Here is a 26,514-nt window from a genome sequence, read left to right on the forward strand (position 1 = left end):
CAGGTCATTATATTCTGACTAACTATATTAAAAATAAACAAATATAAACCTATTTAGTGATTTTACCCCTACTATAGAATACTTCAAGCTGTTAGTACAGAAAATGTCACAGTGACAGCTTCTGGTCACTTGAGGACCTGTGCAGTAAGATCTTCCTTTGATGATGTAAAGAGGAACTCATTCTATGACCATAGAAGTTCCTGTTCCTTTCAGTTCTTCATTATCTTCCTAAATTTCCCTCCATAGAATCAAGCTTAGCAACTTTTCTTTCTCTGTGCTGCCAAAGGACAGGAGGAGATACAGAAATGTGAAAAGCTCTAAGTCTTTAGCATGAATAACAAAATTAATAGTTAATCCTTATTGACCATTCTCTGTGTGCCAGGCTTTTTAAAAAGTGTTTTTCGGGTATTATCTCATTTAATCCTTACAATAATTCATGGAGGAAGAATTATTATCATCGTAGTTAACTGACAACAAACAGACTGAAGCACATAGAGGCTAATTTGCCCCGGTCACACAGCTTGTTAAATGGTGGAATCCTGGTGTATAACAAGGCAGATGATATTATGTGCATAATACATTACATTTATTTATTTATTTCTCACAACAGCACTGTGGGGTAATTATTCCCCCCTCATTTTACATGTAAGGGAATCAATTTTTATTGAGATTAAGTAGCTCAAAACTACTAAATGGCAGAGCCCAGATTGTACTCTGCCTTTGAAATCACATCCCAACCCTTTTCTTCTAACCGGTTCCTCTGGGCTGGTGCAGTTTCCACGCTCCAAGAAGGGAGTCCCAACTCCTGTTTTGGTCAGTCCTGGTAAGAGTTCTTTTGTTTGTTTGTTTGTTTGTTTGTTTGAGACAGGGTCTCCCTCTGTCGCCCAGGCTGGAGTGTAGAGACACGATCCCAGCTTCCTGCATCCTCTGCCTCCCTGATTCAAGCAGTTCTCCCGCCTCAGCCTCCTGAGTAGCTGGGATTACAGGCGCGGGCCACCATGCCCGGCTAATTTTTGTATTTCTAGTAGAGACAGGGTTTCACCATGTTGGCCAGGCTGGTCTTGAACTCTTAGGGTCAAGACCCCTGGGCTCAAGGGATTCGCCCACCTCAGTCTCCCAAAGTGCTGGGATTCCAGGTGTGAGTTGCCACGTCTGGCTGGATAATTAACTTTAATGCTGGCTTCCTATTCAGGTCAGTAGCATCTTTGTTCTCTTCCTCTGTTGGCTTTTTAAAAATGTTATAACCAATTTACAGTATTTTAAGAGTTTGTTTGTTTTTGTTGTTGTTTGACAGTCTTGCTCTGTCGCCCAGGCTGGAGTGCAGTGGCATGATCTCGGCTCACTGCAACCTCTGCCTCCCTGATTCAAGCGATTCTCCTATCTCAGCCTCCTGAGTAGCTGGGACTACAGGAGCGTGCTACCGCATCCAGCTAATGTTTTATTTTTTTTTTTATTTTTATTTTTTGAGACAGTGTCTCCCTCTTGTTACCCAGGCTGGAGTGCAATGGCGCGATCTCTGCTCACTGCAACCTCCGCCTCCAGGGTTCAAGTGATTCTCCTGCCTCAGCCTTCTGAGTAGCTGGAATTACAGGCGCTCACCACCACGCCCGGCTAGTTTTTTGTATTTTTAGTAGAGACAGGGTTTCGCCATGTTGACCAGGCTGGTCTCGAAATCCTGACCTCAGGTGATCTGCCCGCCTTGGCCTCCCAAAGTGCTGGGATTACAGGCGTAAGCCACTGCGCCCAGCCCGCATCCAACTAATTTTTGTATAAAAGAGAACTTTAAAATTAATACTCAGTTGAATAAAATCTAGAATAAAAGCAATAATCCATAACTCAAGGGAATTTAATGTTAATTCCATTTTAAAATCGATGAGCACATTTATGTATTACCTACTCTTTCCTGGAGAAACTTATTTTGCAGTCACAAAGATAAACAGACATTATTGGAAGTAGTTAAGGTAATTGGTTTTTTACTGCAAATTATCTGAATATTCATTTTTGTTTTTGCAACAGGGTCTTGCTCTGTCACCTAGTGGCACAATCTTAGCTCATTGCAACCTCTGCCTCCCGGGTTCAAGCAATCCTCCTGATCCTCCCACCTCAGACTCCGGAGTAGCTGGGATTACAGGCACGTGCCACCACGTCCAGCTAATTTTTTTTTTTTTTTTTTTTTTTGTATTTTTAGTAGAGACAGGGTTTGCCATGTTGGCCAGGCTGGTCTTGAACTCCTGACCTCAAGTGATCTGCCCACTTTGGCCTCCCAAAGTGCTGGAATTATAGGCATGAGCCACCATGCCTGGCCTGAATATACACTTTTAAGAACTGCATATGAAATCCTAGGTGAAACATATGCAGTAACCACTCCCTTTAGTTACCAGATTTTCCTAATCTTTTTAGTCAAGCCATCCTTATCACACCTCTCTTTGATTATATACTATGTTGTAAATATATATACAGATATATATTTGCAGATACCATGCAAGAAACATGATGGTATGAAATTGATGGGACTTGATCACCAATTAGATCTGGAGAACAAGGGAAAGGAGTTTAGGCTCACCAAGTACTTTGTGTCTTGAATGACTAAATAGATGGTGGCACTATGCAGTAAGACCGGAAAGATAGGAAATATATATGCAGATATATGAACATAGTAATATAACCAAGTGTAAAATTATATAAAGCTAAATATAAGTGCAAATAAAGGAAAGAGAGGAGTTATATGGAATAGAGAAAGTTACATTAAAAACGAATGAATGTGCCTGGCCCAGAGCTGGTGTTCAATAAACAATAGATATTATTAATAACCTTTATACCCAAGCAGAAGAATTTGGACGTGGTAAGGTAGGTGATAAGGAATGATTGCAGAGTTTATCATGTGGTACTTTAGGACTACTAGACTAACTACTATCATCAAGACATATTGAAAAAATTCACTGATTTAATCAACGTTTATTGAGCACTGTGCTAAATGATGAATAAATTAAAAAAACGGCCAGGTGCAGTGGCTCATGCTTGTAATCCCAGCACTTTGGGAGACTGAGGCTGGTGGATTACTTGAGGACAGGAGTTGGAGACCAGCCTGGACAACACAGTGAAACCCTGTCTCTACTAATAAATTAAATAAATAAATAATAAATAAATAAAAGATCTGGTCTTCTTCAAGTTCAGAAAAGGGAAGGGCAGATGGCGATCCCAGGAGGATCTGATAAACACTCAATCCACAATAAAATGTGATGAGCCACATGAGAATTATCTCTCAAAGGCTATCAGAACACAGAACAATTATTGATAGCCTGCAAATCAGACAAGACAGTTCCAAGGATGTAACAGTTTGAGCTAGTCTAGGAGACCAGCTAAAAGTCTGTTGTGGTAATCCAGATGTGAGATACGGACTAGGATAATGGCAGTGGAAACTGAGAAAGGACACTTTGAGAACTATATCATCATGTATGTCTCTGCTGATAAAGAAATAGATCCTAAAGCATTTTCTCCCATAACTATTTTACTAACTCTATATTGATACCCAAATGCTTTATTGAATTTTTCAGCTGCGTTTCAAGGTCATGGAAAAAGACACAAACACAAAATAATTTTCCAGTGACTACATTCTATAAATTAAAACCAGCTGAAGTTTTAAAATGATGACAATTTCCTCTAGCTGGAAATTGTTATCAATTTCCCTAGTGAAAAAATTCACTGATTTAATCAGTGTTTATTGAGCACTGTGCTAAATGATGAATAAAAATAAGGGCCAGGCACAGTGGCTCATGCCTGTAATCCCAGCACTTTGGGAGACTGCAGCGGGCGGATCATTTTTTCCCCCTGCATTTAGGTTTCTAAATCAGATGTCTCTGTTATCTCAAGTCACAAGAGTGTTGACTCTCTTTGCTTGTATTAGGTAACATATTTGAATGGCTATGTTGTGTGTCATTAAGTACAAGGAGCCCAATAATGCGGGACAAGTTCTCCAACTGCAGCCATAGAAGAGCAATATTGTAAGCTTGTTTTCATAAAACACCACCAAGAAGAAAAATCCTTTCCATTTTGAGCATTCAGATTATCTTTTCTCTCAAGGATTAAAACATTTCACATGGTAATACACTTATTTATTAAATTCAATCTTTATCTCTGTAATGCTCTTAGAACAGGAATGGAACACCTTGAAGAAACTAGTTCATGTTAAGCAAAAAATTAGATACAAAGATAGTTCTTTGATCAAATGTGCTGAAAGATTTACCCAAAGTGGAGGAGACCGCTTTATTTTTAAAAAGAGAAGCAGAACAGTGGAAATAAAATGAAATATATACATTATATATCTCTATTTTCACACATGCACACAAATACTTAAATCTCTGTATAACAGCAGTTTGAATCGTCTGGAAAAGTTACTTCTAGGAAGAGTAACTTCTGTCGCTTTAAGTACTACAGCAGAAAATGGAAGTTAATAGTGAGATAAGACTGGCTGTAAACTGCTCCAATGAGGTCCTGGGAATCTTGCTCAGAGGCAAAATTTGGGGCTGGACTAAAACGTCTGTTGGGAAGTGAAAGGAAGAAAAGGGCAAAGTTAAGCAAGAGAGTCCTTTAAAAAGAAGGCAAACTTGAGTCAATCTACTTTCAATTTTAAAGTAAAAGAATAGCTGAATAGGACTCTAATAACAAAAATATAGTAAGATTGAATTAGATACTGCTGGATGTAAGACATTTAGCAACTTCCAATTCCTGAGAATGTTCGGAAATCTTTTTAAATAGGTTTTAAATAAAGTAATCAAGGTTTTACACAATCTTACCTGCCTTATGTTTAATATAAATTATCTTAATATTTTCATTTCTTAACTTTAAATCCAAGGACATCCATTAAGAGTGATGATTTTGTATCAAAAGTAGGGGCTAATTTATGTTTATTTTTCTTTCTATTCTTGAAAACTGCCCTCTTGGCTGGGCGTGGTGGCTCACGCCTGTAATCCCAACAATTTGGGGGGCCGAGGCGGGCGGATCTCTTGAGGTCAGGAGACCAGCCTGGGTAACACAGCAAGAGACCTCATCTCTACAAAAACTAACTTAAAAGTTAGCGGGGCGTGGTGGCACACGCCTGTAGTCCCAGCTGCTTGGGAGGCTGAGGCAGGATAATCACTTGAGCTCAGCAGCTCCAGGCTGCAGTGAGCTATGATCGTGTCACTGCACTTCAGCCTGGATGACAGAGTAAAACCTTTTCTAGAAAGAAGAAAGAGAGAAAGGGAACAAGAAAGAAAAAGAGAGAAGAAAGAAAACTGCCCTCTTGATTGTAGTCCCTCTGATTGTTTCAATATATTTAAGTACTTTTGGGATAAAATGTTGACATAAGGAGAATCATGTGGCTTCTGTGACAATGGCTGTCAGCTTCTCAGGCCTTTCTCTCACATAAGACATCGAAAATTTAAGCACAGTGTATTTTCCCTCTAGATCCTTATGCTGCTGACTCCCACCCCCGCCCCACTCACCCGACACGGTCACACTTTGTCTTGGAGCAAAACAAATGTTAATATTGTGTTTCCAGACACCTGGAAGCCTAGGTTTGGTGATTCTGGACTGCACTCCACTTTGGTGGTAGGGTCACATTCGCGTTTAAAGGCCGACGGGGAGGAAACACCAAGCACCGGGAAAACCCCTGCAGTCACCAGAACGTCGGGTTCGGGACGTGCCGGTTTGGGCGCGGAGCTGCGGTACCGGCGGCCACCCCGGGGGCAGGCAGCAGGGAGGAGCATGCGGGAGGGCTGTGACATCTCAGGGTGGAAGCCGCTCTCTGCTCTGGACGCCTTACAAGTCCCCCGTTCTAACTGTCACCTCTGGCCCATTGTCGCCACCGCCTCCCTCAGAGTGCACGGCAGTAAAGGAAAAGACAGTACCGTCGGCAACAGCGGGATCAAGTACCTCGTGTAACTGATAGACACGCTCGCGTCTCCCGCGGCGCCCCTGCCCCGTGCCTCCGCGCTTACCAAGACGCCCGGAACTCGAGGGTGCGGAGCCAGCCCGACTGTACCCGGCGCTCCCGGCGCCCCTTCGCGGTGCAGAGACAACCCCAACCTCCCGCCGCGGCCACCTCCCGGCGGGCGCGGGCCGAGGAACTACAGCTCCCGGCAGGCCCCGCGTCGGCCGCGCGCCCCCGCCCCCCGCGCGCCCCGGCCCCCCGCCCTCCGGCCTCAGGACGGGACGGGGAGGGAGGGGCGCCGGCGGCGGGCGGGATCCTGCAAGGCGCGTGAAGCCTCACTGGCGCCTCGTCCGGGACCCAGACGCTGGCGGGCGCAGTTTCTCACGACGGGCCGAGCCTGCCACTGTAAGTAGTCGCCTCGGGGAGCGCTGAATAGACACCGAAAAAGTTCGCGCCGCCGCTTTGTTCTCCCGGCCCGTCGGGCTGAGGCGGCGGCGGCCCCTCCCCCATCCCCCAACCACCCCCAACTGCACGCGGCGGCGGCGGCGGCGGCGGCGGCAGGACTCGGACCCCGCGCCCGGCTGGGCGGCGTCAGCCGCGCTGGGCGGGAAGTTGGGGGAGCGCGCGGCGGGAGGTGGGCGGCTGAGGGGGAGCAGGGGCGCCGCCGCAGCCACCAGAGGGGGCGAAGTTCCGGCGTCCGCGCGGAGGCCAACTTGGGTTCGCGCTCAGCTGGCGACCACCGCGCCCGGCCCATCGGAGGCGATCCGTTCCCGGGTGTCCCAAACTAGTTCCCGAAGCCAGACCCGCGGCGCTCGCAGTGCCGAATTTTGGACGAGCTTTTTCGTTTCATTTCCTCACTTTGCGTTGTAGTCGTCTCAAAGGGGTGAGTAAATGGTGCTAGGAGAATGTAAGCCCCTCGCCCCAGGATCCCGACTGCGTTTGGATTTGCGAGTTGCAGCGTTGCTCCGAGTTGTTCCCTCCTGGGAGGTTTTCCTTAAGCTGAAACACTGAGGAGTGCGACTGTTTCTTTGAGCAGTGAAAATGACCATATACTACTGTATTGCCGATTGGGTATTTTATTTCAGGTGAACGCAGTCAGAGGCATAGGCCTTGCCGTCTGCAGGCACACATATAATTCAAGCGACAAGTGTGTGCGCGACCTGCAGACTTTTCCACACACAGATTGATGGCATGGACGTAACTGTGTCTTCAACCACACCCATCCCCACAGGAAATAAGACTATCGGTGTCATCTTTGATTAGGAAGGATAAGTTACACCCTGAACTACTACTTGGTGCGGCACAGCTTTTATGAGACATCGCCACAAATGGAACAAGAACTTTTAAATGCCTTCATTTGTACCCTAGAAAATGTTATTTTATTCCTCTGAAACGTTTTTTTTACCCTTCTACTTAATGTCGTGGTTCTTATATTTTTAGCGATTTTGATTTTCCTTAGCTTTGCTGCAGAAGGCGTCCATAAAGTTCCCCCGACTGAGATGTAGGCCAGTTTTTCCTTTATCAGCGAACCCTTGCTTCCTTCCCTGTTAGATTCCGAATTAAGATCAAGCATGGACATTCAGCCAAGAAGTTAGAAGATTTTCTAAAAGTAGAGTTTGAAACGTGTCACGCAGAAACCGTGGAAGGTTTTTCTTCAGTAGGTAGTAATACAGTTGTGGTGGGCCTGAGCGCATGAGCTTGGAGTACTCCTTGACAAGCCAGGTTCCATCCTCGGTTCTATAATTTAGTATATGGCATTTCACATTTCAGGGTGACTCGGGTTCTGTAATTTAATATATAGCATTTCACATTTTAAGAATGTTGACTGATGTGTATCTTAAAACTAATTTTTTAAGCATCCTAGATAATGGTAAGTCTTTTAGAGAAAATTTTAAGCTTTCAGTTTCATCAGATAGCCACTTTAAAATAGAAATTTCTTTCTGTTAGTGGATTTAAACACTGCCACACACACAGAACTTCATAAATAAAACTTTCTGATATTACTTTTTTTAAATTACGAATTGAAAACACCACACACAGAAAAATATGAATAGGTGGTCATTTAAGTGCAGTTTTCTTAAGGGACATTTTGTTCTCGTTTTTGAAAGACTCTAAAGTTGAAAATGCTATAGTGGAGTTAATTGTTTATTTTTAAAAGAAACTGCTTGTACAGAGCTTGATATGTAAGGAAATTATTTGCTAGTACAAGTTTTAATTTGATATAATGCTACTTATAATTCACAGTCTTCTGTGATGATTGTACTTTGAGTCTCACTGATTATGTAATTCAAATCGAACTTGCTATATATATATGTATCTCTTTGAGTAGCCCTCTCAGGAAAAACTTGAGATAATGTGCTTATGAGATATTTTCATTTTAATATAGGAAAAAAATTTTTTCCACTTCTGTGGTTAGTTTATTGTGGCAGTATGTAAGAAATTGCTCATTGGCTGTTAACCAATCAGATTTCTTAGCTACTACTGGTGCAGAGATGAACATCTGTCAAGCTTAACATAGATTCATATTGCATTGCCAGACTGGCAGTCCATAATCTTATTACTGGATAAATTTTTCAGTTCCTGAGCAGAGCAGATATGGTGTGCTCTCTCAGTACTCTCTGACAGTGGAAGGACTGAGATTCAACTGTCACTGGTCCAGATGAGCAGAATTTTAGAGGAAACAGTTTAGCAAATGCTGAGCTCTTAGGAAAAATATGTTAATCTAAAGTAATAGGTATTTTTGAAAATATATAAGTCACTGTTGGGATTGCTACAAAATATGATTTTTTTAAAAACCAACGACATAGATACTTGAGTTTTTAAATACAACATACAATATAAAAGCAAGAACAATTATTAAGCAAAGTCAAACCTGTGTCAAAACATGGACATGGACTTTAGGACGCTGGTCAGAATTGCATTGAGAAAGGCCACATACTTTTACGTGGTAGAAGAATACTAATATTAATACATGTCAGGAGGCGTGGACACAACCCTCCACAGCATTAGCATTTCTGGTACACAAAACTAAGTTGAACCTGGAAAACTCTTTACTGGGAAGAATTCATGTTATAATAAATATTGTTATTCCAAATAGGAAAAGCATTTTATCTCTTCACTTTAGCCTTTACTGAGTATTGTACAAAAAGAATGATGGCTACACTAAATAATGAGCTTCTTTTTGAAGAATTTAATAACTAGATGCGTTTTGCCTTCCTGGAATCCTTTTGTCTGTCTCTTTGTTTCGTTGACTCTTGCTTATCCAGAGAGCTCAGCTTAAATATTTCCTTAAAGGTACCTTTCCTGAGATTCCAGCTGGAATTGAGTCCCCTTAGTATACTCTGCCATATCACTTCTTGCAGTTTATAATTACCCAGCTGTTTGTATGGATGTTATGTCTGTGTCTCACATCACACTTTGAATTTCAGAGAGAGCAGTGGCCATGTCTGTTTTGGTCACTGCTGTATAACTCCAGTGTCTCTCCTAACAGTCTGGGAAATAATAGGTGCTCAAGTATTTGTTAAATGGAGATACTGCTGTTAGAGCTTCTCCTAATTAGAGTGTTAAAAATGAGATAATGTGTGCATGGGGGAAGGGGAAGGAGAGGAAGAGGAAGTAGATAAACTTGTGATATTACCATGAGATAATCCTCAAGTAAGTCCTCTCACCTCCAGGGCCTTTGTTTCACCTTGTCTGTAATAATAGGACAGACTGGGTTCAAGATGCCATTAATATCCTATCTTTTGATTCCATTAACAATGATGATGGATTATGTAAGCTCATTTGAATGGGATATGTGACAGCTAGCTCCCCAAAAGAATATTTGACATATTCCAAATAAACATATTAGAAATGCTTGCCAACTAGATGATATTATTTAGAGCCTCGTACCCCTGTTAGAAACAAGCATATATAATTGGTATATAGTTTGTAAATTAATAAGATGTACTATTCTTTCAGTTTTCTAGTTGAAGCGTAAAGACAAAATTAAGCAACATATCAAGGTTCATGTAAGTTACAGTTATTAGGTTTAATATTTAGTCTTAATATTTTGCACCCAACGTCTTGTTGCATCTTCCAGAATAAATCTGGGGTCCATAAACCAAACCAGGAGAGGGAAAATGGAATGAGTGGGCAGAAATCTGATAGCTACTAGGTTTCTTCTATTTGTGTTAATGCTGAGACTTTTAAAAATCATTTTTATATGTAGTGTTTATTATGAATAGTTGTAATTTGTTCTGATAAATTAGTTGTATTAAACACTGTTACTTGGCTAGTATTACTAGGTATAATAAAATGGTATTTAGTGGGAAGACATTCATCAAAGTAGAAGTAGTTAATTTGGGCCAGGTGCAGTGGCTCACACCTGTAATCCCAGCACTTTGGGAGGCCGAGATGGGCAGATCACTTGAGGTCAGGAGTTCGAGACCAGCCTGGCCAACATGATGAAACCCTGTTTCTACTAAAAATCCAAAAATGAGCCAGGTATGGTGATGTGCACCTGTAATCCCAGCTACTGGGGTGGCTGAGGCACGAGAATCGCTTGAACCCGGGAGGTGGAGGCTGCAATCAGTCAAGTTCGCGCCACTGTACTCCAGCCTAGGCAACAGAGCAAGTCTCTGTCTCAAAAAAAAAAAAAAAAAAAGTCGTTAACTTGCATACAGTTTTATTCATAGATATTTTACTACTTTATTGTGGTAGTTCAGCTTACAAAAACTACTTAAGTCAGATACGTTGTGGAGCTCATTACCTCATGAGACAACCTGTTCCGTTGTTAGGTTGTTGGATATGGAATAAAGTAGTAGAAAGAACTTGGGCTTTGGAGTCAGGGAAACTAGTTTGAGTCTCATTTCTATTGCTTACTAGCCATAGTCACAGGCAAGCAACAACTTCTCTAAAATTCTGGTTTCTTTTCTGGAATATAGAGTTAAATCTCTGAAAGTTGTTGCAAGGATTTAATGAAGTATCATATCTCACTTTATGTGTTTAGCATAAAGTAAAGGCTTAGTTGTTAATTCCTTCAACTAATTGCTATGAAAATTGCTAAAACTTACTGAGCACTTACTGTTAGCCAGGTGTTGTTACAGATAGTTTATACCCCGTAGCTCAATCCTTGCAACCTGTGAGGTTAAGTAAGAAGTGCTGTCATCTTAATTTTTCGTCTACCCTCTGCAGTGATACTGAATAAAATCAATTCTATTAACACTTATTCAAGTATTTGAAAACCTCTTATTCTATTTGGTTTTGTTAAGCACATTTTTATCACATGACATTATTTTTACCTTCGCATGCATGATTTAAAAAAAAAAAAATCAGTATGGCTCTAAAAATGTTGACCATAGATATAAACATAATAGTGATATAGGCTGAGTAACAAAGAGTATACAGACGGATGCCGATGTGTTCTCAGTGACCTAGGGCATTAGCTTTGCATTAGCTCTTTTAGTCACCCATTATATTAGCAGTTTGAATTAATCTTTTGCGTTGATAAACACCTCTCCTATAAACTGCTTACAAGTAAGCATTTCCCCATTTCTGTATTGCACATTTTGGGGAAACTAAACGCAAAGCTTTACACTTACCTTTAAGTTTCAGTTTAATTTTAGTTACTTCTCCTAGATTTCTTCAACCTGAAGATTTTATAAGCATATTCTTTATGCCTTTATTATCTAATAAATAGTGAAAAACAATATAAGGCTGAGGACAGTGTTTCAAGGCAGTTCCATAAAGACTTTCCTCGTCTAAGGTGACATAGAGCAGCAAACTTCACTACACTAACATCCAACCCACACTCCAGTAACATACTTAAAAAGATAACATCGACAGTCATCTTGGATACTGTTTTTGTCAGAATAAACTACCTTTTTTTTCTGGCTTTGCTGATTTTGTGGTCTTGGGCAAGTACTTTAATCTCTAAACCTTTGTTTTCTCAACCATATAATGAGTTGCTGTGAGGATTAAATGAGGTAATATGTATCAAGTGCTTAGAACAGTATCTGACAGATAGTAAGAGCTTAATAAATGTAAGCTATTATTATTTTTTTCCAGTTAAGAAGCCTAATAATCATTATTTTCCAAGATGTAAATGTGGTTGACTTCTAGTGATCATTATATTCTTCTCTAGTTATTCACAAACCATTTGCTTCGTTATTTTTTATATTTGTAATTTCTGAAATTTGCTTTCCTGCTTCTCCAGCCTGCAGAACTTGAAACTGCTCTACAAATCTCCAGGCCATGATTATATCTGTCTTTTTGGGCTCTTTTCCAAGATTACAGGAGTCAGCTTTGTGATTACATTTGTGAATTGCTTTAGTAGTATGGAATGGATTGCATCTGGACCCAGAGACTCAAACTCATGTAAAGTTGTTATAGTCTTAGTCATTTGTCTCAGGTTTCAGTTCTCAATGCCTTTCTGCAGTTTTAGTTTAAAACTGTGGAGAAGATAAGCAAAATACAAGTTGAGCAGTCTGTCTTTCTGTGTGATTTCTCAACCTTAGCAACATCCTCTGAGCAGTGATTCTTAGTTCCTTGTTCTCTTTGAGAAATAGTGTGTTCTTGTGGAGACAGCACTGGTAAGAAAGTACGAAACCTGGCTTCTGATTCCTGCTCCACCTATTAATAACCATGTGCTGCTGGGCAAGTTGCATTATTGCCTTGTGCTTCAATTTTCTTGCCTACAAAAATGATTTTTACCCTGTCAACTTTCAAAGAGTTATGAGGTAAAGTATGTGAAACATTTATAAACTATCAAGTGTTGTACATTATATAAGATGGAATAATAATCATTTACTTGAAAGTAGCTATAAAAGCTTTCATCTTCAGTTTTTTTTAAAGTCTCAGTTTTTTCCAGAGCTTTCCCATTCCTAATACTATAGTTGTGTGCTTTTGCCCTTCTGTCATGTTCGTCCTAATTTAACCCATTAACTGCTCTGCAGAGAGTTACTCTGCAGCCACACTGGATGCTTTACTCGTTCTCTTCATTGGAATTATTTATGGGTATATAGATGGAACTTAGAAGGAATCGTCAATTATGAGCTGTTTCACGCCTAAGCCATGTGGGGGGGTTGGGTCATACTTTTTTTTTTTTTTTTTTGACTTTTTGACCTGTGCTTTCCTAAAAATTATGATACATACTCATACCTACTGTTCTCTTTCTTACTGTTAGAAATGCTTTGTGGTCTACAGCCACACCACCCCAAATGTGCCTGATCTTGTCTGATCTTGGAAGCTAAGCATTGTTGGGCCTAGTTAAGACCTGGATAGGAGAAATCCCTTATGGTGAGATCCCTTTCTCTTATGTTCCTGTGATAAGTATGTCAGCTTTCACACTTATTGATTATTTAACTGTTCAGTATATCCCCTCCTGCTTCCTTAGCCTTCTGAAAGGAATGTTTCAACAAAGCAAGTCAAGAGTCATGTTTTGGCAGAATTGGTATTTTAATATTAAAAAAAGAATACTCTTACATTAGGAAAGTATTGTACATCTTTTGAGTGGTGGGGTATTGTATGTCTATGAAAATGTCAGTTTTACTGTTTTTTGTCCCTTCTGTTTTTGGTATAACTCAGTCATGTAATTGTAACATAAAAGTGTTTGGTCTTCATTGATTAAAAATGAAGTAGATTTTAAAAAATGTTTAATGTTTAAGTTTTAGGCATCAGTGTAGAGTGCCAAGGATATTTTTTGAGCCTCTCCCTGAAATTATACCTATAGTAAAAAAAAGTCTTTGCTAACTAGCCAAAAATTGCTACCCATTAGGATTTATTAGTGAATTATAAGCATATGACCAAAAATTGTCATTTTAAAAAGTTACGTTCTTATTTTTAAATTAATGTCAAATGAATATAAAGTATTAAAAACCTTTGAAAAATTTCCTTCCAGGCTGACTGTATGTCAGAAAGCATCAACTTTTCTCAGTGGACCCATTCATCTAATGAAATATGCCTGTGCTATTTTAAAAAGCTTTGTATTTCACCATGGTAAAGTTCATCCCCCCAGAATGAAAATGAGGACATTTGAGAAGGTGATTTAAGGTGTGGACATTTGAGAAGGTGTCCTATAAAATTAGCAAACCAAAGGAAAAGTACTGAATAGATTAATCCAAAACACTTACTGTTTTTTAAACGAAGAGGATTTCATCTTGACAGAAAAACAACTTTTATTCAATATGTATTTCCTGAAATTAAAGAGACAAGAACAGACCGAAAGGAAAATAGATTCGTAAATAAGCTACATCAACTGTATCCTGCTGAGGATAGCTCAGTGATGTTAAATCCTTTACAAATCCCTGGTTGTCTTCCTACAGACAAGACTGCTTTTTGATGGGACTGATACTAAGAGAAATAGGACCTTTTGGGCATTCAACTCCTTGATAAACCTTACAAGTATCGGCATGAGTGGCTTAAAAGAAGAAATAAAGAAGTTTTCAACTAAATCCAAAATTGCAGTCATTTTCTTTACTGCTGTTATTTTAAAAACCTCTTCATAATCATTGAAAAAGAATCGACAACTATTTTAAAAGATTAAAGAAAGGCAGATGTCTGCAAATAATTCCCCTCCATCAGCCCAGAAGTCTGTATTACCTGCAGCTATTCCTGCTGTGCTTCCAGCTGCTTCTCCGTGTTCAAGTCCTAAGACGGGACTTTCTGCCCGACTCTCTAATGGAAGCTTCAGTGCACCATCACTCACCAACTCCAGAGGCTCAGTGCATACAGTTTCATTTCTACTGCAAATTGGCCTCACACGGGAGAGTGTTACCATTGAAGCCCAGGAACTGTCTTTATCTGCTGTCAAGGATCTTGTGTGCTCCATTGTTTATCAAAAGGTACTGTACGTGCTATTATCAGTAGTAAATAATATTGTTACTGATGTTTTTCTATAAATTATACATGTACCAGTGAGTTAAGACATACTGATCCATCAGTAGTTTATTCTGTGAATTTTTGTAGGAGTTCTAATGGCCTCTGAGGCTAAAGACTGAAATTTCAGAGTCTAGCTAATCGGAACATATATCCCAGATTTAAAATACGTTTATTTGGCTGGGCACAGTGGCTCACGCCTGTAATCCCAGCACTTTGGGAGGCTGAGGCAGGCAGGTCACCAGAGGTCAGGAGTTTGAGACCAGCCTGGCCAACATGTTGAAACCCCATCTGTACTAAAAATACAAAAATTAGCCGAACGTGGTGGCAGTCACCTGTAATCCCAGCTACTCATGAGGCTGAGACAAGAGAATCGTGGGGAGCAGGGCAGGCGGCAGAGGTTGCAGTGAGCTGAGATAGCGCCACTGCACTCCAGCCTGGCACGGCAACAGAGTGAGACTCAGTCTGAAAACATAAATAAAATACGTTTATTTTAGCTTTGAAGTATCACTCTTCTGTTTCTCTCTTACGAGCAGGAAAATCTGTATAGAGTCAAGGCAGCATAAGAAATCTCATTTGTTTTCAGAGAAAACAGGAGGTAGAGGGCACAAGGCCCCGTGGGACACAGTAGCTAGCGGCTGAGTCCGATCTCCATACCTTGTTATCTCTAGGTACCCTGTGTTCTGGCCTCTTTTTTTTTTTTTATCCATTTCCTTCTCTTTAGATCTTGATTATTTTTCAGGACGTTGAGAATCTTCCTAAACTGCCATTTAATATAGGACCATGCTCTCTCTCTCTCTTTTAAAAAATAGGTAAATTAATTTTGAATATACGACAAAATATTTGAAAATTCAGGGTGGTTTTATGTTGTTTCTCATTCACCCTCCTTCCCTGTACCGTGCTATTTTCTTAAGGAACTTTAGCTAAATATCTTTAATAATCCCGATTTGATGGATGAGGCTAGTATGTTTTCTGTGTTATCAAAACAGTTTATATGGGTTGTATGAATTGTTTATATTTTATTTTTAGTAGATTTTAATGGATTTTCAAGCATGTTTCAGATTTGTTTCAACAAATTGTAAACTTTCTATTTGCAAAAATCATCTCTCTCTGGGAATTCAGGCTCTTCATTTTACTGTTTTTGTTGCAATTCTTTATGCTTTGTATAGTTTATCATTCATTATCTTCTGATGTAAATAATTACCCATCCAAAAGATGTTATACAGTTTGTGAAAATGACCTATGCTGCCTTTGTTTTAACAATGACTTGTAAATGTGGCCTAAGTTATTCCTAAGTAAGAATAACTTTACTTCTGTAGACCTGTAGAACATTGTATCCTTCCGTAGCTTTGCTTTTAGTTTCCCTTCCATTATCCTTTACAGAGTTTTTTCAAACACTTTTGCAACTAGATTGTAATTTTTTTATTTAAAGATAATTTTTAAACTTAAATACATATTTGTAACTTAAATATAATGTTCCCTTTTTATTTGAAATCATAAAAACTCATAACCAGTGTTTTGATGAGTCTCTATGATTTAGTTTTCAATCTTTGGAAATTTCATTTACTTATTTTTTGCACAGTTTTTTAATTGAGAAAAAATTGCGTATATTTATTAAGTACAATATGTTCTTTTGAAATATGTATATGTGGTGTAATGGCTAAATTGAGCTAATTGATTTACTTCTACAGAGGCTTACCAATTTTCTGCAGGATTATTCTGGAATCAATGTTACTTCGTTAATATAAATGTGAGGAGTGGGTCAGTGGGTGAAATTCTTGGAGAATCAGATTAAAAATCTTGATCTGTGAGAAACTAGAGTGATGTCAAGAAAATAGGATATAGCTTAAAAAGGATAATTCAGTGTAAACTTTATACAAATATAAAATAGTTATTGATTGTGGATATAGCAGCATAAAATCGATATAGTAAACTGAATTTTACTGTAGTAAACTGAATTTTCCAATGACTCTTGCAGGGGAATCATTTTTCCTCAAGAGGAACTCTCCCCATTCTCTCGTGTCTTCTACTCTTGTTGAGTGCAGTTTTCTATAAATGTCAGTTGGGTCAATTGGTTGATAATGTTCAAATCTTCTATATCTTTATTGACTTCTTTCTACTTTCTCTTATCTTTTCTCGAGAAAGGACTATTGAAATCTCCCAACTACAATTGTAGATTTGTCTTTCTCCTTTCAGTTTTATCAGTTATTTTCTTTGATTTTTTGGCACTCTCATTATTTGCAAACACATTTGGGACTTCTACAGCCTTTGATATATTGATCCCTTTTTCAATATAATTTTTCAAGATCTTGTTCTGAAGCTTACAGATGCTCCTTGGCTTACAGTGGCTTACAGTTATGTCCTGATAACCCCATGGCAAGTTGAAAATATTAAGTTGAAGGTGTGTTCTGATATATGATATTTTCAATCTGCTGTGAGTTTATCCTATTGTAAGTTGAGGAGCTCCCTGAACGTGTATCCCTTTTGCAGTATTGTAAAGTCGAAAACTTGTATGTCAGATCATCTTAAGTGAGGGACTGTCTTAAGTGAGGGACTAATACTTGGTGTTAATCGTTCTTTTTATAAAAAATTAGTGTTTACATTGTGATATCTTTTCACATGCTTTACTTATGACTTCTCTTCCTATGTAAAGTAGGGTTTTTGTAGCTTGCATGTATTAATAGTTGGGTATGCTTTTTAGATTCACTCTGTCAACTTCTGCTTTTTAAGTGTTTAGACCATTTCTATTTAATACTGTTTTCCATATAGAAAACATGTGTTTAAATAGATTGTTTGTCTGTTTTCTATTTGTCCCTTCTGTTCTTAGGTCCTTTTCTGCCTTCTTTTGAATTGCATTATATAATTCCATAGTACCTCCACTGCTGGGTAATTATACTCTTTACAGTTTTTATTTTTTTCATCAATTCCTCTAATGCAGGGGTCAGCAATCTGTATCTATAAGCCAAATCTGGCCCACCACCTGTTGTCAATAGAGTTTTATTGGAACACAGGATGCTCAATCCTTTATATCTTGTCTGTGGCTGCTTTCGTTCTGCAGCAGCAGAGTTGAGTAGCTGTGACAGAGACCATATGGCCCACCAAGCCTAAAATACTACTGTTTGGCTTGTTGCAGAAAATGTTTGCAAGTCCCTGCTCTAGTTTATATAATATGCATCTTATCAGAGTATCTTCAAACAATATCATACCACTTTATAATGTAATATATACCTTAGAACAGTATATTTCTGTTTTCTTCCTATTGTCATTTTTATATTTTATTTCTACATGCAGTCAATTCTTGTTATTCATAGTAGTTATATTCTGTAAAGTCACTGAGAACACTGAATTAGCTAATAGTGAACCATTGCTCCTAGTAGGACCTAGTGGAACCATTGTTCCTAGTGGGAGGATAGGTTCCTGCAAGCCTCTGGTCACAACATTTTTGTCAACCAATAAATACATAACCTTGTTTTATGTGTTTCTGTTTGAAGACACTTTATTTAATATATATAGTTGATTCATTAACGTTGTACTCACAGCCAGCAGCGCTATTACTTATACCTGAATGTTATTGAACACGTGTATTTACTCCATAAAGGACATCATAAACTTTTTGCACTTGAGAACACTGGACTGCTTCAGCACTGTGCTTGGGAGCCATTTTAAACAGAAGATTCACTAACAAAAGATGAAAAAAAATGCAGAAAACATGGCACTAAATAGACTGTGAAAAGGACTCTTATTTACACTATAAGAGCTGGAACAAGAAGGCAGAGCTATAACAAGACTTTCACTTGAAGTATGTAGTACGATGGAAAAGCTGTGTTTGCCTCTGAGCTGTGCCATGACAGCATTTGAAATAATACATTGTTTTAAATTTTTTTCACTCCCAGCCTACTGTTGGAAATAAGTTGATGGGGTGTGAACCAAGCTCCCTGTCAAATATTTCCATGATTCAGTAATTTTTGACGAAATAGTTGGTTATAGTCAAATTAACAAACTCATAACATATATTTTGACAAATGCAGGCTTTATTTCTATGTTTGTGTCTGTTTTTTCCCAACAAAATCTTAACCAGTCTGCTTTTGAACAGCCCACAAGATTTTCTGATTACTCTTATCACTGAGCATTTCCTGGTTAGCTTTTTTAAAAATTATAGGCAAAAGTTCAAAGCTTGTTTTGTCATATTTATGGAAAAAAAAAACGTAGTTTAAAAAAATCTTTTACCATAGGCCACATGTTACAAGGATCAGGATGTTTACAAACTCCATGCATGTGGTTGCAAGGTTGTATGCATTTTAAATGTGGACTTGATTTGTAACAGTGGTTTTCAACCCAGGCTGCACTAGAGAATAACTAGGAGGTTAAACAGGTCCTTCCTAGACCAAGTAAATCAGGTCCTTTGGGAGTGGAGAGTCTGTTTAAGAGTTCTATCTATGATTCTAATGAGAGCCACAGTCTAGAACCTCTAGTCTAATGGAAATTTGATAAGCCTAAGGACCAGATAAGTAACAATCTGAAGATACATTTTTTCAAATATTGAAATTGTATATTTTGTCCTATGAGTGCCATCTTATTTTCCACATACTGAAAATATACTTTAAAAAAATTCTTAAAATTAAAAATTTCAGAGAGGTTTGCAGCTGATTATAGGTTAATGTGATAATTGCAAATTGTAGATAGATTTTCAGTCTCCCTGGTGGCAGTTTGCAGAGAGCTAGTGTTATACAGTTATCCTACACCTGGGTGCCATTATCTGTTATGGCTTTGCTTCAGTTGAACAAATATTTATGGTGCACTACTCTTCAGTCACAGTGCTAGATAACTGTGGAAGCTCCCAAGATGAAACACAAATTCCCTGCCCCTGTAATTTATGCTCTAGAAAAGAAGATGAGCAAATGTCAAATTGCCCTAATATAAGGTAGATGTAAGTCCTGAAATAAAGGTATAATATGATAAAATGACTCAGGAAGGAGAACTATCATCTTGTTGGAAATATAAAATCATGTTTTCAATCCTACCTTTTGCTTGCCATCACCAACTGTAGTACTTCACCTGGAGAAATAAGCTTTTGCTGGTACAATGCCTTGCTACTACTTTGATAGCTTGTAGCATGGATAAAGCAAGATACCTTTAAAATCCTCACTAGTCGGTGAGACAGCAGATACTAGTCTCTTTATGCACATATGGAGTCTCCTTTCTTTTGCATGGTCAGACAAAAAGAGTTTTGTGATTCTGCTTCCTAGTGTTGCTCTAAATTTTATTTGTGTTAGAATTAGTTATTCAGTTATTCAAGAAATTCGTGATAATCTCTGCCCTCTTCACTCTGCAGCAGTTAACTGGGCAGATGTGTGTAGTTGCTAGCAATGAGCAGGTGACAGAAATATGTGATTGCTTATGTGTAAGGTATTATTGCAAAATTACTTACAAAATAATGCTGATGAATCTCTGATCTCTGGTCCAGATTCCTTTCCTAAGCTTCAGACATGCCATGTTCTATCTTTTAACTAGCCTTGAACACCCTTTCATTGCCACATCCTCTGCAGCAAGTTTTTTTCTGTATAGATGTTGGCATCTATACAAAACACATTGTATTTTAACATTCATAATGCTCATTGTAATTGTCCCTTTTCTTGGCTGTATCCACTATAAAACTAAGCTTTATGATGCCAGATATCATGGCCACAGTAGGTGCTCAATGAATATTCTTTGGTTAAATAAATAAAGGAAGGAATTAATATGAAGCAGTATAGTGTTATAGTTAAAACCATGAGTTTTGGGGTTAAACTGGAGTTCATTTCTACCACTTATTAGTTGTGTAATCTTCATTCCTTATCTGAAAAATTAGGTTAAAAATAGCACTCATCTCTCATCATTGTGTGTGTATATTAAATGATATGTTTCTAAAATGCTTAGCCCAATACTTAGCAAATAGTAATCACACAGTATATGCTAGCTTATCAATATTATTATGTATTAATCTGATCTTAGTGGTTTCCAAACCCAAAACAAAAGAAAACTTGAGCTATTACACTTCGAGGTCCCTCTCTGTTGAAGATTTATTAGAATTAGCCAGTGGTAATCTAGAAATGACTGAAAACTACTATCAATTAAGTTTATGTTAATTTTTTGATTTGTGCTTTATAGAATATATACATATGTCAAAATCCGTTTTCTCTGTAGAAGACAGCTGATTCCTTCCTTGATCTGAATGGGTACTCACAGTTTTCTATTAGCTTTACTAATTCTCCTTTTATTGGTACAGAAAATTAGAGGTTAATGGTGTATCAATTCTGTGATTTATCTTCTGTTCTTGGGCTGCATGTGAAAACCTGTGACTTCTATATTAGAATATTTTGGTATAATATATTCCTCAGGGCATAGTGTGCTGCTTTTTTTTTTTTTTTTTTGAGACGGAGTCTCGCTCTGTTGCCAGGCTGGAATGCAGTGGCGCGATCTCAGCTCACTGCAACTACCGACTCACTGGATCAAGGGTTCTCCTGCGTCAGCCTCCCGAGTAGCTGGGATTGTAGGCACACACCACCACTCCCAGCTAATATTTGTATTTTTAGTAGAGACAGGGTTTCACCATGTTGGCCAGGATGATCTTGATCTCCTGACCTCATGATCCGTCAGCCTTGGCCTCCCAAAGTGCTGGGATTACAGGTGTGATTGGCCACTGCGCTTGGCCAATATGCTTCTTTAGATTAATGGTGATTGCATATGTGACTTAAGAATCTTATAATTTTGAGGTCAACTGATTTAACTAGTCAGTTAATTACCATTGTTGAGCAGTGAGTAAGTAAGCATGCTTTTCTGTATTTCTGTACCCTTAGGCTGTTATTTGAGATATTCTTGCATTGTATACACATGCCCAAGAATTAAACTGCCGGAAAGAGCCTATAGAGTCAACTCTAAAGGGATAGGAGCAGTTAAGTGAAATTGTATAAGATTTTTTGATATCACAAGAGGTACAGGAAAACTAACCAAGAGTGCATAAATATCTCCATTAGAAAAAAATGATTAAAAATATTTAGCAACAATTATCTTAAGGAACGGGTAAGTCTAAATATAAATAAAATTTAAAATTTTTTAAATTTTTTTAAAGCCCTTGTAAAATGAGTGTGTCTTCTTATGTTTCTGAAAAAGGAAGACTGATAGTGTGTAATTTTTACTTCTCCAATTAAATTTCTTTCCATTAGAGATTTTTATTGGTATTCTTTTTACTCTGACAGTGTTAAAGTTTATCTGGAGGAAAAATAGTCAGGAGCATTAATTTAAAAATCTGAAAAATAAGAAAGAGAAGAAAAACAAATCTACAATAACTGAAGTTATATACTATCTGAACAGAAATAGATAAGCACAAGGTACTTTTAGGTATGCCAAAGGAGTCATGAGAAATTAAAAGGAATCGTTTTTCAAAAAAAAAAAAAAAAACAGAGCTTAGAAAACTAGTTTTAAGCAGTTGAAGGAACATTAACATAGACCTTCACTTAATACCTGACACTAGCTGGGCGTGTTGGCTTATGTCTGTGATCCTAGCACTTTGGGAAGCTGAGGTGGGTGCATCACCTGAGGTCAGGAGTTTGAGACCAGCCTGGCCAACATGGCAAAAGCCTGTCTCTAACGAAAAATAAAATTAGCCAGGTATGGTGGCAGATGCCTATAATCCCAGCTACTCGGGAGGCTGAGGCAGGAGAATCGCTTGAACTCCGGGTAGGGAGGGAGGTGGGTGGGGATGGGTGGTGGCAGAGGTTGCAGTGAGCTGAGATTGCACCACTTCACTGCAGCCTGGGGGAAAGAGCAAAACTCTGTCTCAAAAGAAAAATATGACACCAAGGTAAATTTCAGTGATTAAAGGTGAAATGTGGAAACTCAAAATTTATATATAATGGAATTGACTATCAAACCTCTGGACAGCAGGCAGCTCACTTTCAGATCAATAAAAGAAAACATGAAAAGATCAGTTTAGAGATTTTATTAAAAATTATTATGTATACACATGTAAAAGTAAAAGCAACAGGATTGGGAAATTTTTACGGCAAGTGTTATATAGGTTAATGTCTTCTTTCTACATAGAGCTCATGTATTGGTAAGAAAAACTGATCTCAACACTTGGTCAAATGATATGAGAGTATGTTTTACAAAAAGATTAAATTAGTAAACAAGCATGCAGGAAGATGTTCAAAACAGTTTTAAAATATAGTTTAGGTATCGTGTTAAGTTGGGGGAAAATGAAATTGGCATTCCCAGTATAGGTGAGAGTATGGTAAAATTTCATAGAAATAGAGAACAATCAATGATTCAAGGCTTATAATTTAAAAACTAGATTAAATTCTAACAAGAATATCACAAAACATATACACTGAGGTTTTTGTCCTAAGAAAATATCTCTAACAGATCATTTACAGTTGAGCTTTGCTTAAAACTTGGATATGACCAAAAGCATTCACTCTTTGAATTTCATCCAGTTTCATTACACACCCCAAGGGTGGAGTAGGGTGGAGTTTCTTTTATTTTGTTGTTGTTGTTAGCATAAGCCAAAACTTAGCTTCCTTTTTTCAAAGCTTTGAAACGCTTCCAACATTTATGATACATTGATTGATGCTGTCTTATTCATCTTTTATCCTCAGAGATGTCTTACATTTAGTAGACATTTGGTAAAGAACACATACCTGCTCTTCTAAAAACATGATACTGGAAATACAGTTTTATTGATGAGATGATTTATAGTTATTAGAGTTGAAAAGAGAGAGAAATGAGCAGATAAGCATCAGTATTCTTTCCCATCTTGTTTCATGTATCCAGTGCCTTAGTTGTGCCCAAGCTGATCCCACTAGTTTAGATTGTCAGATAATTAGTTTGTAGAGCTTGTTTTTCCTGAACTTTTTCCTTATTCCTCATGAGAATGTGGATTAGGACTTTGGACTATTTTACTGGCAAATGTTATAGTCTCAGTATCTGATTTTAATATATAAGATCAATTTAAATGTTTTCATCTGACGAGATTTTGACCCCCCCGGGGACATTTGGCAATGTCTGGAGACGTTTTTGGATGTCACAACTGGAGCAAGGGGGCTTCCAGCATCTAGTGGATAGAGGGCAAGGAAGCTGCTATGATGCACATCAAGAGCCCCATACGACAAAGCATTATCTGGCCCAAAATGTTAATAATGCTGAGGTTGAAAACCCCTGGGTTAAACTGATGGAGTAATAGCATTTCTGAAGTTTGGAGAAATCTACAATGTGTCTCTTTTAGTACTGTTGTAGGGGCTTAGTAAAATAGGGAATATGACTGTCTCCTAGATTAAAATCTTACAAATGTGAATTGCAGCTTGAGGTCTTAAACAGGATTTCTAGTTTTGCCTGGGCGTTTTTGTTTTTGTTTTTTGAGACAGGATCTTGCTCTGTCACCCAGGTTGGGGTGCAATGGAATGATCACAGCTCACTGCAGCCTTGACCTCCTGGGCTCAATTGATCCTCCCACCTCACCCTCCCAAAGTAGCTGGACCACAGACTCTGGCCACCACACTCGGCTAATTTTTTTATTTTTTGTAGAGATGGGGTTTCACCAGGTTGCCCAGGCTGGTCTCGAACTCTCGGGCTCAAGCGATCCCTCCGCCTTGGCTTCCCAGAGTGCTGGGATTACGTGTGTGAGCCACCACACCTGACCCATTTTTGTTTAAGAGTGCACAGTTTTTATTGTGAGTATGGATATAGTTAATGTGAATTTTTAACCTATATATATATAAAGTTCCTATATCTTCATATTGTTTTATAAAGCAAAATTAACAACAAACAAGATCTCTGCCTTCTAGAGGTTTATAAGCTGAAGGGAATGTGTTTTTACTGATTAAACCTGAAGAACTAATGGTACTGGGAATCAGGAGAATGCAGAAGGTAGACAAATCTGAGCAGCAGGTAGAACTGGAATTGAGCCATACAGAAATTTCCTGATCACATTACAGCTGGGAGGCCACTTAACGACTGATTACAAGGGAGAAAATTGATATTGAGGGAGTAGGCCAGAAGCCTTGCCCATCTTACAGTGATTGTTCGTGCTTGGATTTTCAACCTTGAAATTACATTAACTCTGTTACTGGTGTAATATGTTTTGTTTTTTTTTTTTTTAAAAGAATCCAAGGAAGAGATAACAGAGTATATTATGCCATAGCAGAGTTTCGGAATCAAGGACAGACACCTGGGTTGTAGTTGCTATTCTGCCACTGATGATAGGCCCTTTTCAAGTTACTTCTGACCCTCAGTTTTCTCAGGTGTGAAACTAGTATCATAAAGTCCACCTCTATAGAAGAAGAATGGTGGTTAAATGTAAAGCCCCAGGTAGTGTCTGGCACATACTTAGTGCTCAAAAGTAGTTAATACTCATGATTTCAAAATCTGTTTAGATGTGGAAAGATCACTGGTCTTGTAGTGATCTTAAAGTCCCAAAGCCTTCATTAGGTAGCCTGCCAACATGCTTACATTGCTTTGCTCTTGCCTTTTGATTTTAGCATTTAACGTATAAAAAAACTATAAAAAATAGAGATAAAGTGTTTATCTTATTAAAGAGCCTGGACTACTTGTTTTAAGAGTTTTGAGGAAATTAAGAGTCTGTAGCAAGTGCTTTGCACAATTTCTGATGCATATTGACTGCACTCAATAGCACTTCTCCACCTTTTTGCTTTCGTATTGCTAAGAAGCTTAGAAGATAACACTATAATGCTCCTGCTACTGTGTTAATTTGTTGAATGAACATAGATATAATTGGAGTGAGAAAGGAATTGGCAGACAGTAATTCATTTTAAGTTATAATGCTGTTTACAGAAATTGGAATTATTCTTACAAAAGCAGATTGTCTGCTTTTAGCTGATTTAAAACATTTGGTTTTAGTTTTGACGATTTACGTGACACTAGACCTGAAGGTTGTTTGCTTATGTAGCCTAATTGAGGAGTTATTTTGGTCTATTCTTTAACTGCATTGTCTCTATAGATACAGATTGGGTATAATTTTCAGGTTATGCCAAAGTAGACTGAAAACCCCAGCTCTATCTTTTGTTGTCAAAAAAACCCAATTGTCATTCTATGTTTTTTTTTCTATCTAGTCTTTCTACTACAGCTGTGTTGCAGCAGCTTAATGACATCCTACTCTTTATTCTACCCCTACTTTTTTTGTCTAGGCAAAATCAATGTCAGGCAGCCGTTACTAATCTGAAGGCTCAACCTGGAAGAAGAAATTTTTTTTTAATTCTACTATTCATCATAAGACCTTGGCTAGAATACAAGATCCTAGATCTTTAATTAGGAAAGTTTGAATTAAAGATAATCAGAACTAATAACAAAACGAGAAAAAATGAAAAAAGATTGCTTTGGTTGGTATCAGAAAGGCAGGTATTAAATAAAGCAGCTCGTCTGGTATTTCTTTTTTTTTTTGAGACGGAGTTTTGCTTTCACCCAGGCTGGAGTGCAGTGGTGCAATTTCGGCTTGCTGTAACCTCCACCTCCCAGGTTCAAGTGATTCTCCTGCCCCAGCCTCCCAAGTAGCTGGGATTACAGGTGCCCGCCACCATGCCTAGCTAATTTTTTGTATCTTTACTAGAGATGGGGTTTCAGCATGTTGGACAGGCTGGTCTCAAACTCCTGTCCTCAGGCGATCCATCTGCCTCAGCCTCCCAAAGTGCTGGGATTACAGGCATGAGCTACCGTGCGTGGCCTCTTATGATATTTCATATCCAAAAAATTCTGGGTTG

The 26,514-nt window shown here is 38.4% G+C and overlaps 2 protein-coding genes across 9 annotated transcripts in view; one reads left to right on the forward strand and one right to left on the reverse strand.

Annotated features, from left to right (window-relative positions):
* Positions 1-6,093, reverse strand: part of QPCT (glutaminyl-peptide cyclotransferase) — a 47,977-nt gene extending 41,884 nt beyond the window's left edge. The window contains exon 1 of the mRNA XM_058428629.1: positions 5,979-6,093. The gene's annotated coding sequence lies outside the window, so the exon portion shown is untranslated. The remainder of the gene's footprint in view (positions 1-5,978) is intronic.
* A 100-nt stretch (positions 6,094-6,193) lies between these two features.
* PRKD3 (protein kinase D3) overlaps positions 6,194-26,514 on the forward strand; it is a 71,865-nt gene continuing 51,544 nt past the window's right edge. For 3 of the 8 annotated variants that reach the window (XM_058428805.1, XM_058428808.1, XM_058428807.1), the window contains exons 1-3: positions 6,661-6,794; positions 13,077-13,189; positions 13,791-14,733. In XM_058428805.1, the coding sequence (XP_058284788.1) occupies positions 14,446-14,733 (288 nt within the window). In that variant the 5' untranslated portion in view covers positions 6,661-6,794; positions 13,077-13,189; positions 13,791-14,445. Of the gene's footprint in view, positions 6,317-6,660; positions 6,795-13,076; positions 13,190-13,790; positions 14,734-26,514 lie in introns of those variants that run through there. The other 5 variants (XM_032178260.2, XM_032178258.2, XM_058428806.1 and 2 more) reach the window with 5 other exon arrangements.

This window comes from Hylobates moloch, unplaced genomic scaffold (assembly GCF_009828535.3).
Source record: "Hylobates moloch isolate HMO894 unplaced genomic scaffold, HMol_V3 SCAFFOLD_15, whole genome shotgun sequence".
Taxonomy (NCBI): Eukaryota; Metazoa; Chordata; class Mammalia; order Primates; family Hylobatidae; genus Hylobates; species Hylobates moloch.